Below are 16,530 nucleotides of genomic sequence, written 5' to 3'. Positions count from 1 at the left end.
TTAAACCTTGACATCACTGTAAATAAAGACAAAAAATAAAAGCTCAGATTTCTTCTCAACATTTTATTTTTTAATGTATCACACAATATTTGCCATAGGGCTACACATGAGGTATAAAATATCATATTCATTACACAGACATTTGTTAAATTATTTAATCTCCTTTTCTCTATAAGATGCCCTTGCAGCAGTTGCCCCTGGAGCACATCAGACCCAGATCTGGCCTGGGTGTGAGCCGGGACTGGGCCTCATCTGAGCCGGATCTCTCCCAGAGGGAGCAGCTACCTGGGCGGGGCATACTGTGAGGAGGAAGACTGATTCACTGACGCACTGAACACCCTTCACTACACTAGACTACACTGTCCCCCCAAAACGGAATTCATCTTTGTGGAGATTAATCACTTCAGTGTGAAAGGCATTTTTGTTGGGTGGCACGAACAGACATGTGATCATTGCCCTTGCATGGAAGAGAGTGCTTTCCATCTCATCATAAAAGCGCTTGATTAGTAATTATAAGAAGACATCTGGGTTTGTCATGAATAATGAATAAAGCAGCATGGTTATCCACAGAGTCTACGAGCAGAAACCCCCAATGCCACTAGTGCAATAGGTTATGTGCAAAACAAAAAAATGAATCAAACTACACTACCTTCCCTGGGACCATCATCTCATGCAAATCCCATGGATCAACATCTACATGCGTGCTACCTTCTCTGAGGGTGGGAAGGAGTGGTAATAAAATGCCTGCATGTAACAGCTCCTGAGTTGTGTTGCTCTGTCCGGGATTCCGGAACCGTCTGACCGACTTGGGACGCTTGGTCTGCGGCGAAGCTCAGAAGCGGTAGCCGTAGGGGTCGGCGAAGCGGAAGGCCTTAGCCTCGTTCACCGTGCAGAGAATGTCCTGCATGCGGCGGGCGCGCCGCTCTTCCAGCATCAGCCTGCGGGAGCGCTCTCGAGCGGCCTGCTGCTCCGCTCTCTTTTCCGCCCGCTTGCGCTTCAGCCACCTGAAATAAACACACCAAGCACACAAACACACATGTGACCTCACGATTGGAGTAAAACATTTCACACATCTGCACAACACAACGAATCACAACACAGCTTCTCTCTGCCACTGGTGTGAAATACACCTCATTATTACTATTATATAAACCCATGTCTAAATTGTTTTACTCTCATGACCACTCATAAAATAATTAAGGGTGCAAGTGATGGACTGCATCGTATAAAAGAAAAGCACAGATTGTGAGATTTTCAGCTTCTTGGGAAAGCGTATTTCTTCAGGCTGAAGGGGGCAGCTTTCACAATTTGGCCATACATTTCAAGTGTTTGTTAGTATTAAAAGGTTTTTATTTGACATGCAGAACAAAACACCAGTAGGACTGCTGAGAGTTTCAGAGCGAGTACTGGGGTGATATCACAGAAGTAGGTTATTAACTCACCCTGCCTTTATTGACCATTGCTAATAATTAATGGCTAGCAGTACTTGAAACCCCTCAGTAATTCTTTATCTCGACTCGGCGCTGTGTTTGCGGACTGCCCTCACTGCCCTTGGCCAGGGCGCTGCACTCACTGTTTGAAGGCCTTCTCACACTGCTCACGGTCATGGAGGTAGTAGCGGCTCTCCAGCTCCATCTTCTTCATCTCCTCCAGCTGGCGCTCCTGGGCCTGCTGCTCGTGTTTGCGCTGCAGCCACTGCTTGAAGGCCTCCTGCGGGTCACACTGGTCCCTCTGGGAGCGTAACAGACAAAAAAAGTTTGCTCAACTACGCATCTTTTTGATTAAAGTGGACATGAAACACTAGATTAAGTTTTCTTTGTTTGAAATATTGATTCTCATTCTATCAATCTGAATGGGTTGAATGATGTCAGAGACACTGGTTTATTTTTTTCTGGCCAAATCAATTCTATTTAACTTTACTTTGATTCAAACCCATACAAATGAAACTGTTTCATGTCCACTTTAACTCAGTTATAACCTTTGATTACCATAGCTTTACTGTGATTAAAATAACTTCCGCTCACTATGTTTCAAGGCTCCCGTACATAGGCACCAACGTGAGTGTGGCACACTCCGCTTTTGACATTCCATTACATTAGATTCCATTGTTTCCAATACAACCCCTCTGTGGGAGTTTTTTCCTTTCATCCATCATGTATCATGTTTATTTTACCAGTGTATTAAGTGCTTAAATACAAACATTGTATCTTACCCATGTATGACCCTGTATTGTTCAGAGAAGTCAGATCACACAAATGTCTCAGACCCTTGTATGACCTAAAGTCTAGGCAAGTCATCTCGCATGACTGCCTCAGACTGGTTCTTGTTGTTTTGTACCTAATAATCCACATATATGTAGTGGCTGTGCCGCAATCGCAATCCAGCTTTTAAATGTCAAGCTGCCTAACCATCAGAAGTAACAGAAGGCAAGCAGCCAAATATTGAGATACTACTGTAGGTCTCATAGGCATGTTTACGTCTGTATAATGTGGGCCCCATACCTCGGCTCTTTGTCAGTCTCGCTGACCCCACGCGTAGTAAATGCACTTTGACCTGGAAACCTGCTGTTTAAATAATCAATAGATATTTTTGTTTTTATCATCTATCACCCGCACACCGCCGCCGAATCCTTTCGCCGCCACCGTGTAGATTACAGTTCAGTTCTGTTTTTGTCAGTGCCACTCAATAAAAATCCATTGTTTATCACACAGGCTTGGCAGCTGGTGCACGGGGGGCGATTGACAGAAAGCATCGTCTCTCTTCTACCAGCGGCTATGTGTGCAGAGGCCTTAAGAGTAAACTAGAAACACACAACAATGCTCTGTAGGGACATTTTGGATAAAAACAAATGGCTCACAATAAATTCGATACGCCATAAAACAATACTCCCACTTAGGCAAAAAAAGCACTAGGGTGAGAATGGCTGACTCAACATCCTCACACCCTCCACAGGATCTTATTTCCCTCTTCATAACTTCTTTAAGACAAACTTAATTACTCTTAGTTCAACCAGAGCTTCAATCGTCACAACTCAAACTTGAGCTAAACCTTTTCAACCTTTAAAAATCTTTTAATTAGTTTAATCAGCCTAATCAGTTTGATCAGTCTCTCCAGAGTTCTCTGTGGCTAGAAACTTCTTTCTAGTTTCTTTGAAATTATGATAAGCTTCCTTACATGTACTTGCATGTGTTTAAACAATGAGGCACAATCAGTGCTGTATAGAGAAAATTGTCAGGAGACTTCACAAACCCATGAGCAATCATGACTCTCTTGCGCCCTCCACTGGACATACCGTGAAATTCATTTTCTCCATTTCCTGTGCTCTTAGGAGCCGGCGGTCCTCATGCAGCTGCTCCCTCTTCCTCATGAGCCACGCCTGGAAGGCCAGCTCGTTCTCCTGCTTCTTCTGCTCCTCTTCCTCACGCTTGCGTTCCTCCTCCTGAGCCAGTGAATGCAGCATGGAAAAGACAGAGAGAGAGATAGAGAGATAGAGAAAGAGAGAGAGAGATGCACACCAGCTGTCCTAACATCTTTAGCATCTGCCACTTTACCTACAAGTAAGGAGATGTCTCTTGTCCTGGGAAAATAGCAGTTAACAAGTAATTTACATGTGATAAAATGAAATACGACAAACACACTTGCATTGATACACTATTGATCACAATATTGATATTACTGTCATTACTATTTGCCTTCTGAGATCATATTTTACATCCTCCTATAAAACAATAAAATTATAAGGCGTCACACCTCGTTGGCCAGCTTCTTTCTCCTCTGCTCTCACCATTGAATTGATACACTATTGATATATATTACTGTCATTATTATTTGCAGTCTGAGGTCCTATCTAACATCCTCCTATAAAGCAATAAATTGATATGGCGTCACACCTCTTTGGCCAGCTTCTCCCTCTTCTGCTGCAGTCTGAGCAGGTGCTCTTTCTGCTGTGGCGAGAGGGTAAAGGTGGCATGGATGGGGGCGCTGCTGGCCGACTGCACCCGGCGCTTGGTGCCCTCTTTGCTGACCCGTCGCACCATGTGGCTGGCTGAGTTGGGCCGATGCCTAGGCTTAGGCGGCGGTTTAGGGGTGTGTAGGTGCTCTGCTCCGAGCGGGAGCATGAACCCTGAGTTGGACCTGGGGGAGGAGGTCGGGCTTTTACCATTAGAGACGGACGCCGAGTTGGTTTTGCGAGGGGAGGTTTGGACGGGGAGGTTATTACTATCTCCGAGGTTGCTGACACTGGGGAGGTGCAGCGGAGGCAGCAGGCCCTGGCTCTCCACTTCCTTCAGGCTGACCAGGTCAAACTTGCCGTCCTTCTCCACCAGCACCCGGCCCTCTCTGCCCGTCGCCTCCTCCTGCCCGCTGCCACTCTGGTGTGGGCCCGAGGCCTCGTCCTGGGGGGAGATCTTCAGCTGGAGCATCCGCCCGGACACCTCCCCCTCCAGGTCCCTACCTGCAGTCGTGGCTGTGGCTGTGGCTGCAGGCTCCTCCCGCTCTGCCCCCGTGCCCTGAGACTGAGACGGGCCCTCCGCGCCGAAATCCATGGCCGGCACCACCAGGTCCACCAGCGTGTCCTTGAACTGGAGGCGGCGGCGGCGGGACAGGTCTGGCGCCTCCTGGTCCTGCAGCTCCCGGTTGGCCTGCTGGATCTTCTCCAGGATGTACTTCTTCTCCTCGTCGAAGTCAGCTTCCGGGAGAGGAGGAGGAGGCGGTAGCCCGCTGGGCTCCTCGGTGTCCGGTTCAGGGAGTCCGTCCAAAGGCTCCAGAGGGGTGGGCCACCTCTCTTCGTCCTCCTGTGGGTCATTCACTGTCTTGTCAACAGTCAACATCCCCCTGTTGTGTTTCTTTTTCAGTGCCTCCTCTTCCTCCTGAAGTTCCTTGTCTATTTCAGCTTCGATGTCCTCATATTCACCCTCCTGTGTTAGCACAGAAGGGAAAAAACAAAAAAATGGTGAAGGATTGGATTGGATTGGATTTATTGTAACTTTACTGTGAAAGAGCAATGGTGGTTTGGTATTGGCATCAGTGGTGGTTTGGCATCAACATGCCAGAGCAAGAGAGACAGATTAGAGACGGAAGCCTCTTGATATGCACAGACTGGCACAGTGAAAGTGGCACGATCTCTGTCAGTGAGATCAATTTCGCAGACTGACTGACACACACCTTACTGGGTAACTAAACACTACTCATTAACAGAGCCGAGCTGACCTCCCTCCTTCCCTCCCCTTCCCTCCCAGATATCACAAACCTGGTCCTCACTCTTGCCATCCTCGCTGATCAACCAGTCCAAGTCCTTTTCAAAGTCGTCTTCATATTCATCATGGCCCTTATGGTTCATTTTTTGGCCCTTGCCCTCTGCCATACAAGATAATATGCATGAGTGTAGAGTTCACAATCATATCACCGTCAAAAAAAAAAAAAGTAATTTCACTGAGAGGCACTTATTAATGTTGCAAAATATTGCTAGACAGGCCAAAACTCCACAAGCTCCAGTAGCCTACATTGTGGCTTCTGTCATTTTGTCAGCATGGAGTCGCCTCCTTGTGGCCAACAGAAGCACCCATGCTTGTTTTGCATTCCCAGATGAGATTTTATGGTTGACAGTTAATGAACTGTTTTTTGTTGCTGTTGTTTTTGTTTTTGTTGTTGTTGTTGTTGTTGTTGTTTGTTTTGTTGTTGTTGTTAAAGGCTATTCACTATGTTGGTAAATTGTCAGTAAAATACAGCAGATGTGAAGATAAAAGTTGATATTCATTAGTGATAAACTTTGGGGGAAATGCAGGCTAAACGTGACTAAATTCAACAGACTAACAGTGCTTCAACGAATAAACCTCGGAAGGAATTGCATGTGGATCTGTAATGCATATTGATGTCTTTGCATATTAATGACAGACTTGATCTCTTCTTGGCTGGTTTGTTTGCTAAACATCAAATAGGCCTACATAAATAGGACTTTATGCGACGATTGTTCTTCCTCAGTATCCAGTGACTACAATAAGTTGTACCCAACCACAACACGTTATCTTAGGCTGTAAACCTTTAAGTAGGCTAGGCCATAGCTTACTCTGCTAAATGTAAAGCTATTCATTTTTCTAGGAAACAATTCGTCTCACCAACAGGTATGCATGTATGTCTTCTTTCTTGATGGATGACCAGTCTTTCTTGCGATGTTAAAAATAACTGTGCTGTTTTTTTTCACGATAATATGAGCATTGATCGCACCTGTTCATTCTACACCAAGGTAATAATCCCCTGCGGGCACTTCGCCGACAGGCCAGCTATAAACGGGTTGTCATAGAGACGTACAACACGCATGTCGTAGATGCACGCGCAGGCGCGAGAGTAGTGTCGCTAAAAAACATGATACACAATTTAGTGTATTGTCATGTAGCCTTCTTCTGAAAGGATTTATAAGTAGGCGTAATTAAATTACTGTGCTCAAGCGCCAGCTCAACTGTAATGATTAGGCTAAATTAAAAGTCATTATGGTACAATTTTAGCCTATATTGTATCAATTGTGTGATTCAGGAGGGTTGTGCGAGATACCAGCATTAGGCTACACCTACACATGTGTGGTGGTTGGGTGCGTAAACATGTTGTGTTGTTCAGATAACAGTCAACATTTTTTTATCTCCTTAATGCACAAACACACACACACACACACACACACACACACACACACACACACACACACACACACACACACACGCACACACGTACACTCCATCAAACTGATCATTCATCTAAATATTTATATTCATCTCATTTAGATCTAGACGCATATAGTGCATTGTCTGTATACAAAATCGAACATCATACATTTTATTTACTACAGTTCAAGAATAGCAGTGTGAAATCCATTAAAAAAAAAAGAAATAAAAAAACCCCATTAGATTGGTTGAAGTCATGCCGCGCAGGGGATGTTGTGTTGTGTAGTATTTAAAAAAATACTGACCCTTAGCGGCGAGGCTATGAAAACACAATCTCCCACAATTCTTGACTACTACGTGTTGGGACTTGAAGGCCATCCTACAGGAAGTACAAGTCCAAGAAAATGCGACGTGCCTTCTGTCACATCTTTCAATAACAGTCCTTTTCGGACGTTTTTTCTATAGAGGTTCAGCTATACACGTTTGAGGTTCGGTTGCAGGCTGACTACTAGCCTGAAAATGTCTTCTATTACTTTATCCAGACTACAGACGGCTACGAAGTCAACAGCAAGGGTCTTCACTCCTCTTTGCAAAGGCACCATTCACCATCAAGGAGTTGATCTCCATTCGTCTTTTCGTCGACCATACTCCAGTTTTCGCAAGCTTACTTCGCTACCTTTAACGAAATGGTTTCCCAGGTGTGTGTCAACCAGGCTAATGTCGTACGGAGTAAATGTCACATCTGGTGGTTATCGAAAAGGAGTCTTCCTTGTGACAGGTGCCGCAACTGTGGCAGGGATAGCGGTTGGCGTGTGTCACTTTCAGAGGGCAGAGATGGCTTCAAGGATTTTACTGCCAGAAAAAGATGGAGATATTTTAGAAAGGAGCAAGTCGTTCATGTGTTCCCCTGTCACGGACGTCCAAGCTTTACAGAAGAGAAAAGACGAGATGAGCACCAGAATGGAAATGCTCATCTTGGAAACACAATCAGCGTTCTGTAAAGCCCTGGAGGAAGTAGATGGCGGTTCTTTTAAAGTGGATAGATGGCAGCGTAAAGAAGGCAAGTATGAGGCCACTTCTCAGTGATGATCTATTGAGATTTAGGCTTATCAGATAGGGGCCATGTCGGTTTATTAACAAGCCATTGGAGTAGAGGTTACGGTCCAAAGATCTGTATGTTATTGAAGATATTGTTGACAAAACACATTCACAGTGACACAGTGGCATGCAGCAGCTTAGGTTATAAAAGTACTTCTAAAGACACGTGTCTGTGTCTTTGAATATTGTGTCTTTGGCATGATCTTGAAAAATGTTTCTCTTGTATGTTCATCAGGTGGCGGTGGCATCAGCTGTGTTCTACAGGACAGCAAGGTGTTTGAGAAGGCTGGTGTGAATGTATCTGTGGTCTACGGGAACCTCCCTGAGGCGGCTGCCAAGCAGATGCGAAGCCGCGGGAAAGTGCTGAAGGCAAAAGATGGTGAGTCTTATCTGGTGAGGGTGAAGAGGGAGGGCGCTTGTCCCTTTCAGGGCTGTGGACTAACTGTCACTTTGTTATCATGTTGTCACAGGGAAGCTGCCGTTTTGTGCCATGGGTGTGAGCTCTGTTATTCACCCAAAGAACCCCCACATTCCCACAGTGCACTTCAACTACAGATACTTTGAGATTGAGGAAGCCGATGGTGAGTATTTGGGGATTCCATTTGATGTCTTTACTTGAAGATGAGGATGCCTTTATGATTCTCTTCCAACTCCTTTGTCTGTCTTTACAGGCACAAAACAATGGTGGTTCGGTGGAGGGACTGATTTGACCCCCACGTACCTTAACCAGGAGGATGCCGTTCACTTCCACAGCACTCTCAAGGAGGCCTGTGACAAGCACCACCCTCAATATTACTCCGACTTCAAAAAGTGGTACGGAGTTACCAGTCACTATCATCCTGGCTCAAAAAATGTGTGTCTGTGTAAGAAAACCAAGATGTCAGTTCTTAAACCTGTGGAGTTATGGAAAAAATTAGCGATCAAGTCTAGCGGAGTTATGAGTAGACCTGGATTGTATGAATTAACCTAACTTGTTAATGGCAATGATATTTTTTTGCTGGTACACGAAACTAAGAAAATTATGACTATTTATCCCATGAAAACTATTCTAGTCAAGGACTCTAGCTGTAGTGCAAGAAACAAAGAGAAATGTCAGAGATTATAGTCATGATTTTAGCAATATTTGCGTGTATTTTTGTGTACACAAATGCCATTGCCAGTATACAGACTTGCACGTGAGTAACATAAGTATTAGATGCACAAGAAATTGAATCCTAAATATGTTTTAAAACAGTAAACATCCATACCTTCTTCTAAGAAGAGCATCTTTTCAGTCTGCAACAATGGGAGAAAAAAAGGGCATTATTTAATGCAATTAAGGCATCTCACCACTTGCTGGCTTTACAGAAACAGTCAAACTATACACATGCAGTCATTCATAAACAATGTGACTCATGCTGTGGAAGGTCAACAGACTGATCTGGTTTCATTTATAAATATTTGCAATGGTACAGTATGCTAACATAAATTATTAGTTATATAAGCTGCAGTGCCAGTGCCATTTTTGGTTATGTTTAGTTTTGCACCTCAAAGATAATATACAGGATATCCTTGATCTTGGCTTGAAGCCATCACATTGACCGTATTGCTTTTCTGCCTTGTGCTGCAGGTGTGACCGCTACTTTTTCATCAACCATCGGAATGAGCGGCGAGGGATCGGGGGGATCTTCTTTGATGACCTGGATTCTCCGAACCAGGATGAGGTGTTTGCGTTTGTGAAGACCTGTGCCCGGTCTGTGGTGCCATGCTACCTGCCCATCGTACGCAAACACGTAAATGACCCCTTTAGTCCTGAGGAGAAGGCCTGGCAACAACTCAGACGGGGCAGGTATGTCAGCAACATGGCCGTCAGCATGGCTTGGACAGGTCTATGACTCAGGCAAAAATGGAGGTCGCCTCTTTGTATTTGTTTAAGTCCCAAATATGCATATCTTGTGTTTGCCGTAGGTATGTGGAGTTCAACCTGGTGTATGACAGAGGGACAAAGTTTGGACTGGCCACTCCTGGCTCCAGAATCGAGAGTATTCTCATGTCTTTACCTCTCACTGCCAGGTATAGCAGTTTAGATAACTTGCATTATTCCACCAAGGAAGCAGTTACCGAGTAGTAGTAGTATGTGTATAAATGTATCATATACTATATTGTATTGTATTGCTAGTATTGTTAGTATGTGGTGTATTCTGTAAATAGGGAAAACTTTTAACTTTGTGCTATTCAAAGCAGTGCTAAGTAAACATACTGTACATTACAGATATTCTGTTATTTCTAAATATTTTGTAGCCCTGTTTTTTTTACAGCATGTGAATCGTGATACTTCCATCCACCAGTACTTGTCTGTCCTAATTGCGTGCTCTTCCTGTCAGGTGGGAGTACATGCACGAGCCTGCCAAAGGCACTAAGGAGGCCGAACTGATGGAGGTCCTTCGCGAGCCCAAGGACTGGATCTGAAACCCTGTAACCCCAAGGGCGTCTTCATATCACAGGGACAGGGGGAGGGAGGGGGAGCGGGAGCGGGAGAGAAACGTTTGCTTCCTCTTGTACTTGATTTTCACTTCTCCTCAGTGATCCTTGCATGACTCATCACACTAAAGTCACGTCCGCAAAGAGGAAGCTTTACTGGAACAGGCTGCACTGATTTTCACTCTCTTTGACTCTTGCTCTGTTGACTCACTACAAACTTGTTGCTGCCTGAGGATGAACTTGGAGCTCTGCCCTTAATTGCTGTGAGGGGTGGTTTCCTTTCCAAAGCTTACAAAGTCTTGTGCCTCTAGCATACACCCTGCTTTGCTAATTTCTTTGTGCCCTTGTGTGATTGGTTGTGTGTTTACATACATGTTCGCTGCTTCAAATATACGTACCTATGCTGTGGCTTCCTGTTACCTATTGTGTTTAATTTGATGCGGTGATGATTTATGGAGGACTTTGTGCTTTGTTATTGTTGATTCAAAGAGTTATTTCAGGAATCGTACGATTGGGAAGACACAAAGGACTGGATCCTATTGTCTCTGGGTTTGTGTAAATTGTAAGTGTTGTTTGCTCAGCAGAAATGCTGGAAAAAGGTTAACTTTTTCAAGGTTAACATTTTTTTAAATTATGTCACTGGAAAAATACTTTTCATAAAATAAGCTTGGATTATTTTATTTCATTGTGGTGTTGGTTTCTTAAGTTTCAAAAGTTCCCTTGGAAGGAGGTTGGTGAAAACAACTACATTCACACATTCTTGAGTCAACACCTAATTATACACTGTGTTAGTCTTGTGAGCCGCACATTTAGATAGGACACAGCTTCAATAGATTCAAAGGATTCATGGTAAATTGCGTAATTGTATTTAATAGAAATGTGGTCAGCTGCTATGATGCAAGTCTTTTTTTTTAGTAAAAAAAAAAATCAATGTGAGCAAAACATAAAAGAAACAAGAGCACAAAAGACACACCGCATCACTTTGAAAAACTTTTATTACAAACACAACTCAAGCTTGTTTCATCTCCAAAAAGAATGTCAAACATTTTTATACACAAATTTATATTATTGCTCAAATAAGGCATAGCAAAACAATTGGTATAAAGGGTTGTCATACTATACACCCAAAATGGCTAGCCCACCTGATGAGCAGGTTAGTCACACCATAACAGCTCACGGCTCAAGCTAAAAATTTAAAATGGCAGCGTTCATAGGAGCCAACTCTGGAACAGATGAGAGCCAGACTTGGCCACTATCACAACCTGTTCCGAACATCCACTCATTCACTACATAGTGAATAATTATAGTGGTGGAGTGCACTATGTAGTGAATGAGGGAATGTTCTGAGCAGAGAGAACTCTGTGACTCTACAGTCCATAGCTATGGCCTAGTGTTCAGAGATGCGGTTACTCAAGTTCAGAGAGTATGGCTATGTTTCAGTTCCGTGTGCACAAGTAGGGAGATCATGTTTCACTACACTGCTGTCCATCTTTTAGAACATATACTTGTGTTTCGTCCAGAATGCATACCTAACAAATCACAGTGTGATTCCAAGTATGTCAGTAAAGCCTTGCATGGAATCCTTGCATACCAATATGCATGTGCATAGTTTTAAATGACAGCTCCTATTAGCAGTTTTAGACTGTTGACAGTTAAAAACGAGATTATTACTTTCTGAACCTGAAACTTCAACTTCAGCCCACATGACGTCCCACTATCACAAGAAAATCTATTTTAACTTTAGAACAGTTTTTCAGCTGAGCAGGTGTTGATTTGGCATACTTAGAGTTATTCTCTGAGTTAGTGTTTGTTATTGTGTTATTGCATATATCTGAGAATATATCTGATTCTGGACAACAAGGTAGGTGATGTCATTCATGAGGTTTTCAGCTGAACTAACGGAGACTTGGACACTCAGCCAGAGTGGACAGTATGTCCAATATAAGGAGCCCTGCAAGCTCTTTTAAAAAGTGCTTTTTCACACGCTAACTACCCACAACATAAGTTTAAATCATGTACAATATGATTACATGTTCAAACACATACACACACATTTGTTCCTTCATAACAGTTCATCATAACAACCTTCAAAATTGGAAGGTATTTTTTCCTGAACACTCCTATCACTGCAACTATGACACTTCCAATAGTTTGACAACTATCGGAGTCATCTCACAGTAATAGGTCTTGGCTGCTCAGTCCTCCTAGATGAGACCTCGTGATAAACTATGACCAAGTTGAGAGTTCAAATGTTGCCACTCATTGTGCCACTCAAGTGATCCAAGTGATAAGCATTAAACAAAAGACAACGTTCATCTTGGCAAACAACAACTATAGGAGGACTGGCACACCAAACATTTTGACACGTCATGGACAGATTTGAGTACAATCGATTGTAACAGGAAAAGATTTCTACGAGTCAAGGTTATATCTCAATAGACACCGATGGATAGTAACTCGATAGAAGGAACAACAAGGTTACAAGAAAGGCAACTCTGAAAATGTCTGAAATATACAGGTTACATAACAATGAGGAAGCAATACTGTTCAAACACAAGGACCCATCTCCAGTGTAACGCAGGCATATTATCCAACCCCTCTGGCATGAGAACAAGATGGTCCCTGTATGGAAATCTTGGTAACAATTCCTTTAATACTTCTCAGTAAATATTTAGATATTAACTCTGAGCATCTACTATACACACTGATCCTCTATTATCCACATCAAAAACATATTCTGAATGTAAAGGACAGTGCAGCCATTATCAAAACTACACCACTGCATGGCAAAAGCTCTCACTTTGAGCTCTCGCTTGTTTCAAAGAGCTTGTGAAGACAATCAGTGCAAAGCAGAATCATTTCCAATCAGTCTATTCTTAGATTTAGTTGCACAATTCCCTTCAACTACTCACTCCAACTATTTTAGTTTCTCTTAGTTTTAGAAAAGATGGATGGTAAATGTACAATCAAACGTTTGTTTTTGTTTGACCACCAAGCTGTCTGAAGTCAAGGTGATCAATTCCTATTATGCTTTAAGCATACACACATACATGCATGCACACAAGCAAGTAAACACACACACACACACACACACAGTGGGGTAAAAAGTGACTTCTAAATCAGTGTCTTCACTGATATTGTTGGTTAGGTTCACCCGGCACTAGCAAGGCACACTCCAGGTGTGCAGTGCCATCTGGTTTTGTTAGTGCTTCAGAGATTAGTGTAAAAGGGAGTTACTCACTCAACCACCCACAGACTGCTGATTTCAAATCTAGGGAATGGTCAAATCAGTCAGACATACGATCAAAGTCCTTTACTGCATTTTCCTGACTGAATCTCCTCGGTCACCCTGGACTGCAACGATGACACATATAATGATAGTCAATTTGTAACACGCTTGGAGAAAACCTTTGGTTGAAATTATGGGTGGCATATGGTGGCAAAATCGGGTCCCGACAAATCTATCAATGCGCCAGCCTGACTTTGCATTTATGGCCCCTCAATCACACAGCAGTGCCACTGCAGCATCTTGTTTGTTGGACACTTGTAGTTTGAGCTCCGCCTTGTTGGGATGCATCGTTAATTTTCATTTAAATCTCACACTCAACTAACCGTGCAATGGTTCCCGCCCCCACATTTGAGCCAACAGCTCCCCATGGTTGTCTCCAGGCGTGGAAGCGTTTGACAAAGAGTGGTTATATGTATGAGGGAAAGGGATGAGTTCCTATGAAGAGGGGGGATGGGGGGGGGGGGGTTGGCTGGTGAGGAAAGCTCTGGTTATGACAGACGCTGTGATGGTGATGCTACTGCTCCTACTTCCCCTGTCCGATGATCATGTTGGACGAGCTGTTGTTGACGATGTCGTCGTACTGCGGCGGCGGCTCCGTCTCGATGTGCACGTCGGCCTGGCCCACCGCCTCGTCGTAGGAGGGCGGCGGATCCCCGGCGCTCGTGCGTCCGGACCCGGCGTGGTAGCTGCGCGCGCTCATGTCGGAGCGCGGGCTCATGTCCGAGTGGAACTCGGGCCCCCACTGGTCCATGGACACCACGGAGAGCGTGGGCTCGCGGTGCGAGCGCCCGGCCGACGGACTCCGCTGCGAGCGCTTGCGCGAGTGGCAGCGCCACACGGTGATGGTCACGGCCATGATGAGCAGCAGCACCAGCAGCAGTGGCAGGATGAGGTACAGCGACTGGGCGCTGCCCACCATCGACTCCAGGCCCTTGTTGGGGTTGTTCTCGCGCACATACTCCTCCCAGAATCGCCTCTGTTGACCCAACAAAACAACAGGCACAACCCATGAGCACTCGCCAGTCGCCACACATATCACAGACGCGCAATACCATGTTTATGCATCAAATGTACTGATACAAATGCGCTGATAACACAAACAAGGCCTGCTGCCGTCAGCCCCAGACACTGTGTTTTTAGCCATTTCCGGCAACTAGGTCTTGTTTTCTCTATGGAGAATTCACAGGGAGTGAGTTGCACTTCCTCTTGATAACAGGCCATTTCTGGTGCCAGGAAATTCCTCAAGCCAGACAGCACATTCCCTCCCGCTGTTTTGCACAGCTCTGAATGGACATGTCTGCTTCCACCACTACGCTTCTGTGCAGCTAAGTCTTACTCACCGTTTTCTCGTCGTTCTCAAAGGCCTCACGTGCCTCCTCATAGTTGCAAACCTCCTCTCGGCACTCCCTCTGGATGTTGCCCTGCTTCACCTCCTCCAGGAGGTAGTTGGCCCGCCGCAACCTCCTCAGCACGGAGTGAGCCGTACTCTGTTGCAGGAACACTAAGGGTGCAAAAAAAACCCAGAGGGGGACTGTGACAAAGAGCAGCCCACCAAACCAGCATTCCTGCTAAAAACAACAAAAGCCCCATTCAAACGGGCCCTTCACTGTCTCAGCACCACCATCCAAGGCAAAGAGACAGACAGCCCCTGTGTTTGACTACACTGAGGGAAGACGGGAGGTTTAGGACAAGCTCAGTATTGTGATTCTAATCACTTCAGGAATTTCAGATTAGACACAGAACCGAGCGATGGACATACATACACACACATTAAAAAATTTGCCACAAAGGAGAGAATTTCATGAAAGAAACAATGAATACAAATAGGCTACACATTCCTGTTATATCTGACGCCTGTCAATTGGATGTAATAACCATAGACTCAATGACAAAAAAGATCACATAGGCTAATTAAAATTTAAAAAAATACATAAAGATTATAGCCTATATATGTTTGATATAATATGCGCTGATAAATGCAGATTAAAATAAAATATGTTGTTTCTGTTGTGTTTCAGGTTACGAAATAAACCAGCTTAAACACATACGTACCTGTTCCCATGATTCCTGCTGGAAATGGACAGACTCTAAAAAAAGCAAACAAGAGGGACAGCACAGAGTTACGCTATTTCAGGTCACCAGTGGGCTACATGGTTTGACTGCCACACGACAGAAATAACGCGGGCTAGGCTTCATATAACACACAATAGACTATTAGTCGGAGTGTTTGTCCAAATTCATCGATGACGAATTTCTGAACCCAGTGTGATGAATTTCACATGTACGCAAACGTTTACGATAAACGTTTAGCTTAACCTATTTCACTGTGGGTTGGGTTGGGTTGGGTTGGTTCACGGTGGCTAGTACCAAGATTGAAACGACTAAAAACAGATAGTCCAGGCTGGCACAGTACATTTGCAACGGTCTCTATGATCAGTTGCCACTAAGGCAAACAATACCGAAGCTACCTGTTGCCGTTGACCAAACCAAAACAACAAAACAAAACACTGTATTGTCAAACACCTAGCTATCAAGCTAGCATCATAGCAATTCCGCTAGGCTTTACTGATGGATGTCACACTGAGATTTGGGCTACTCGCCGTTAATAACAGTTAGCTGGTAGAGCTATTGCTATGAAGGAACCGTCGCACTCTGCCATTTTTACCTGATAGTATTTCACATTCATGTTGTTTTCAGCGACGGACAAAGAGGATGAAGATATTTGAAACCATTCATCAAAATCAAAGAAAGATGCCAAATATATTATGACAACTTTGCTTACCTGCGTCGTCTACGAGTGTGTCCAGTTTTGTTCACCCAGTAAGAAGATGGCTGTGCGCACGCGCAATGAAGGATTACCCCAGCCCCTGGCCAGCGTTCCAAAGAGGATGATCAAAAGTCAAGAGTGCTGAAATGTTGTTACATTGTTAACTACATGTTTCCTCGATTCGACATAAGTTAGCCTCGACTCTTTGGAATTTATTGGCTGTGCTGAGAGGTTTGAACGTATCATTTGTTATGATTAGTCGGAAA

General features: G+C 44.2%; 3 protein-coding genes across 4 annotated transcripts; 1 reads left to right on the top strand and 2 right to left on the bottom strand.

The window, feature by feature from the left end:
• Positions 1-60: 60 nt before the first annotated feature.
• On the bottom strand, positions 61-6,348 carry ccdc181 (coiled-coil domain containing 181). Of its 2 annotated transcripts, XM_062556920.1 has the most exons (6): positions 6,114-6,348; positions 5,249-5,355; positions 3,891-4,916; positions 3,293-3,439; positions 1,574-1,731; positions 61-1,004 (listed from the first exon to the last, which is right to left on the bottom strand). In XM_062556920.1, exons 2-6 carry the CDS (start codon positions 5,336-5,338, stop codon positions 833-835), a joined length of 1,593 nt encoding a protein of 530 aa, XP_062412904.1. In that variant the 5' UTR covers positions 5,339-5,355; positions 6,114-6,348; the 3' UTR covers positions 61-832. The 2 variants fall into 2 exon arrangements, with proteins under 2 accessions (XP_062412904.1, XP_062412905.1); XM_062556921.1 differs by lacking the exon at positions 6,114-6,348 and having other exon boundaries at positions 5,260-5,312.
• A 670-nt stretch (positions 6,349-7,018) lies between these two features.
• cpox (coproporphyrinogen oxidase) lies at positions 7,019-10,888 on the top strand. The gene is made up of 7 exons (XM_062556510.1): positions 7,019-7,710; positions 7,984-8,127; positions 8,219-8,329; positions 8,420-8,561; positions 9,358-9,576; positions 9,696-9,800; positions 10,112-10,888. The coding sequence occupies exons 1-7, from the start codon at positions 7,170-7,172 to the stop codon at positions 10,194-10,196; spliced, it is 1,347 nt and encodes a 448-aa protein (XP_062412494.1). The 5' UTR covers positions 7,019-7,169; the 3' UTR covers positions 10,197-10,888.
• Positions 10,889-11,185: 297 nt separating this feature from the next.
• On the bottom strand, positions 11,186-16,355 carry prrg1 (proline rich Gla (G-carboxyglutamic acid) 1). The gene is made up of 4 exons (XM_062555943.1): positions 16,280-16,355; positions 15,550-15,584; positions 14,838-14,998; positions 11,186-14,473 (listed from the first exon to the last, which is right to left on the bottom strand). Exons 2-4 carry the CDS (start codon positions 15,557-15,559, stop codon positions 14,021-14,023), a joined length of 624 nt encoding a protein of 207 aa, XP_062411927.1. The 5' UTR covers positions 15,560-15,584; positions 16,280-16,355; the 3' UTR covers positions 11,186-14,020.
• Positions 16,356-16,530: the final 175 nt, after the last annotated feature.

Source organism: Sardina pilchardus, chromosome 15, assembly GCF_963854185.1.
Source record: "Sardina pilchardus chromosome 15, fSarPil1.1, whole genome shotgun sequence".
In the NCBI taxonomy this organism is placed as follows: Eukaryota; Metazoa; Chordata; class Actinopteri; order Clupeiformes; family Clupeidae; genus Sardina; species Sardina pilchardus.
This window is presented reverse-complemented; position numbering and strand designations above follow the sequence as displayed.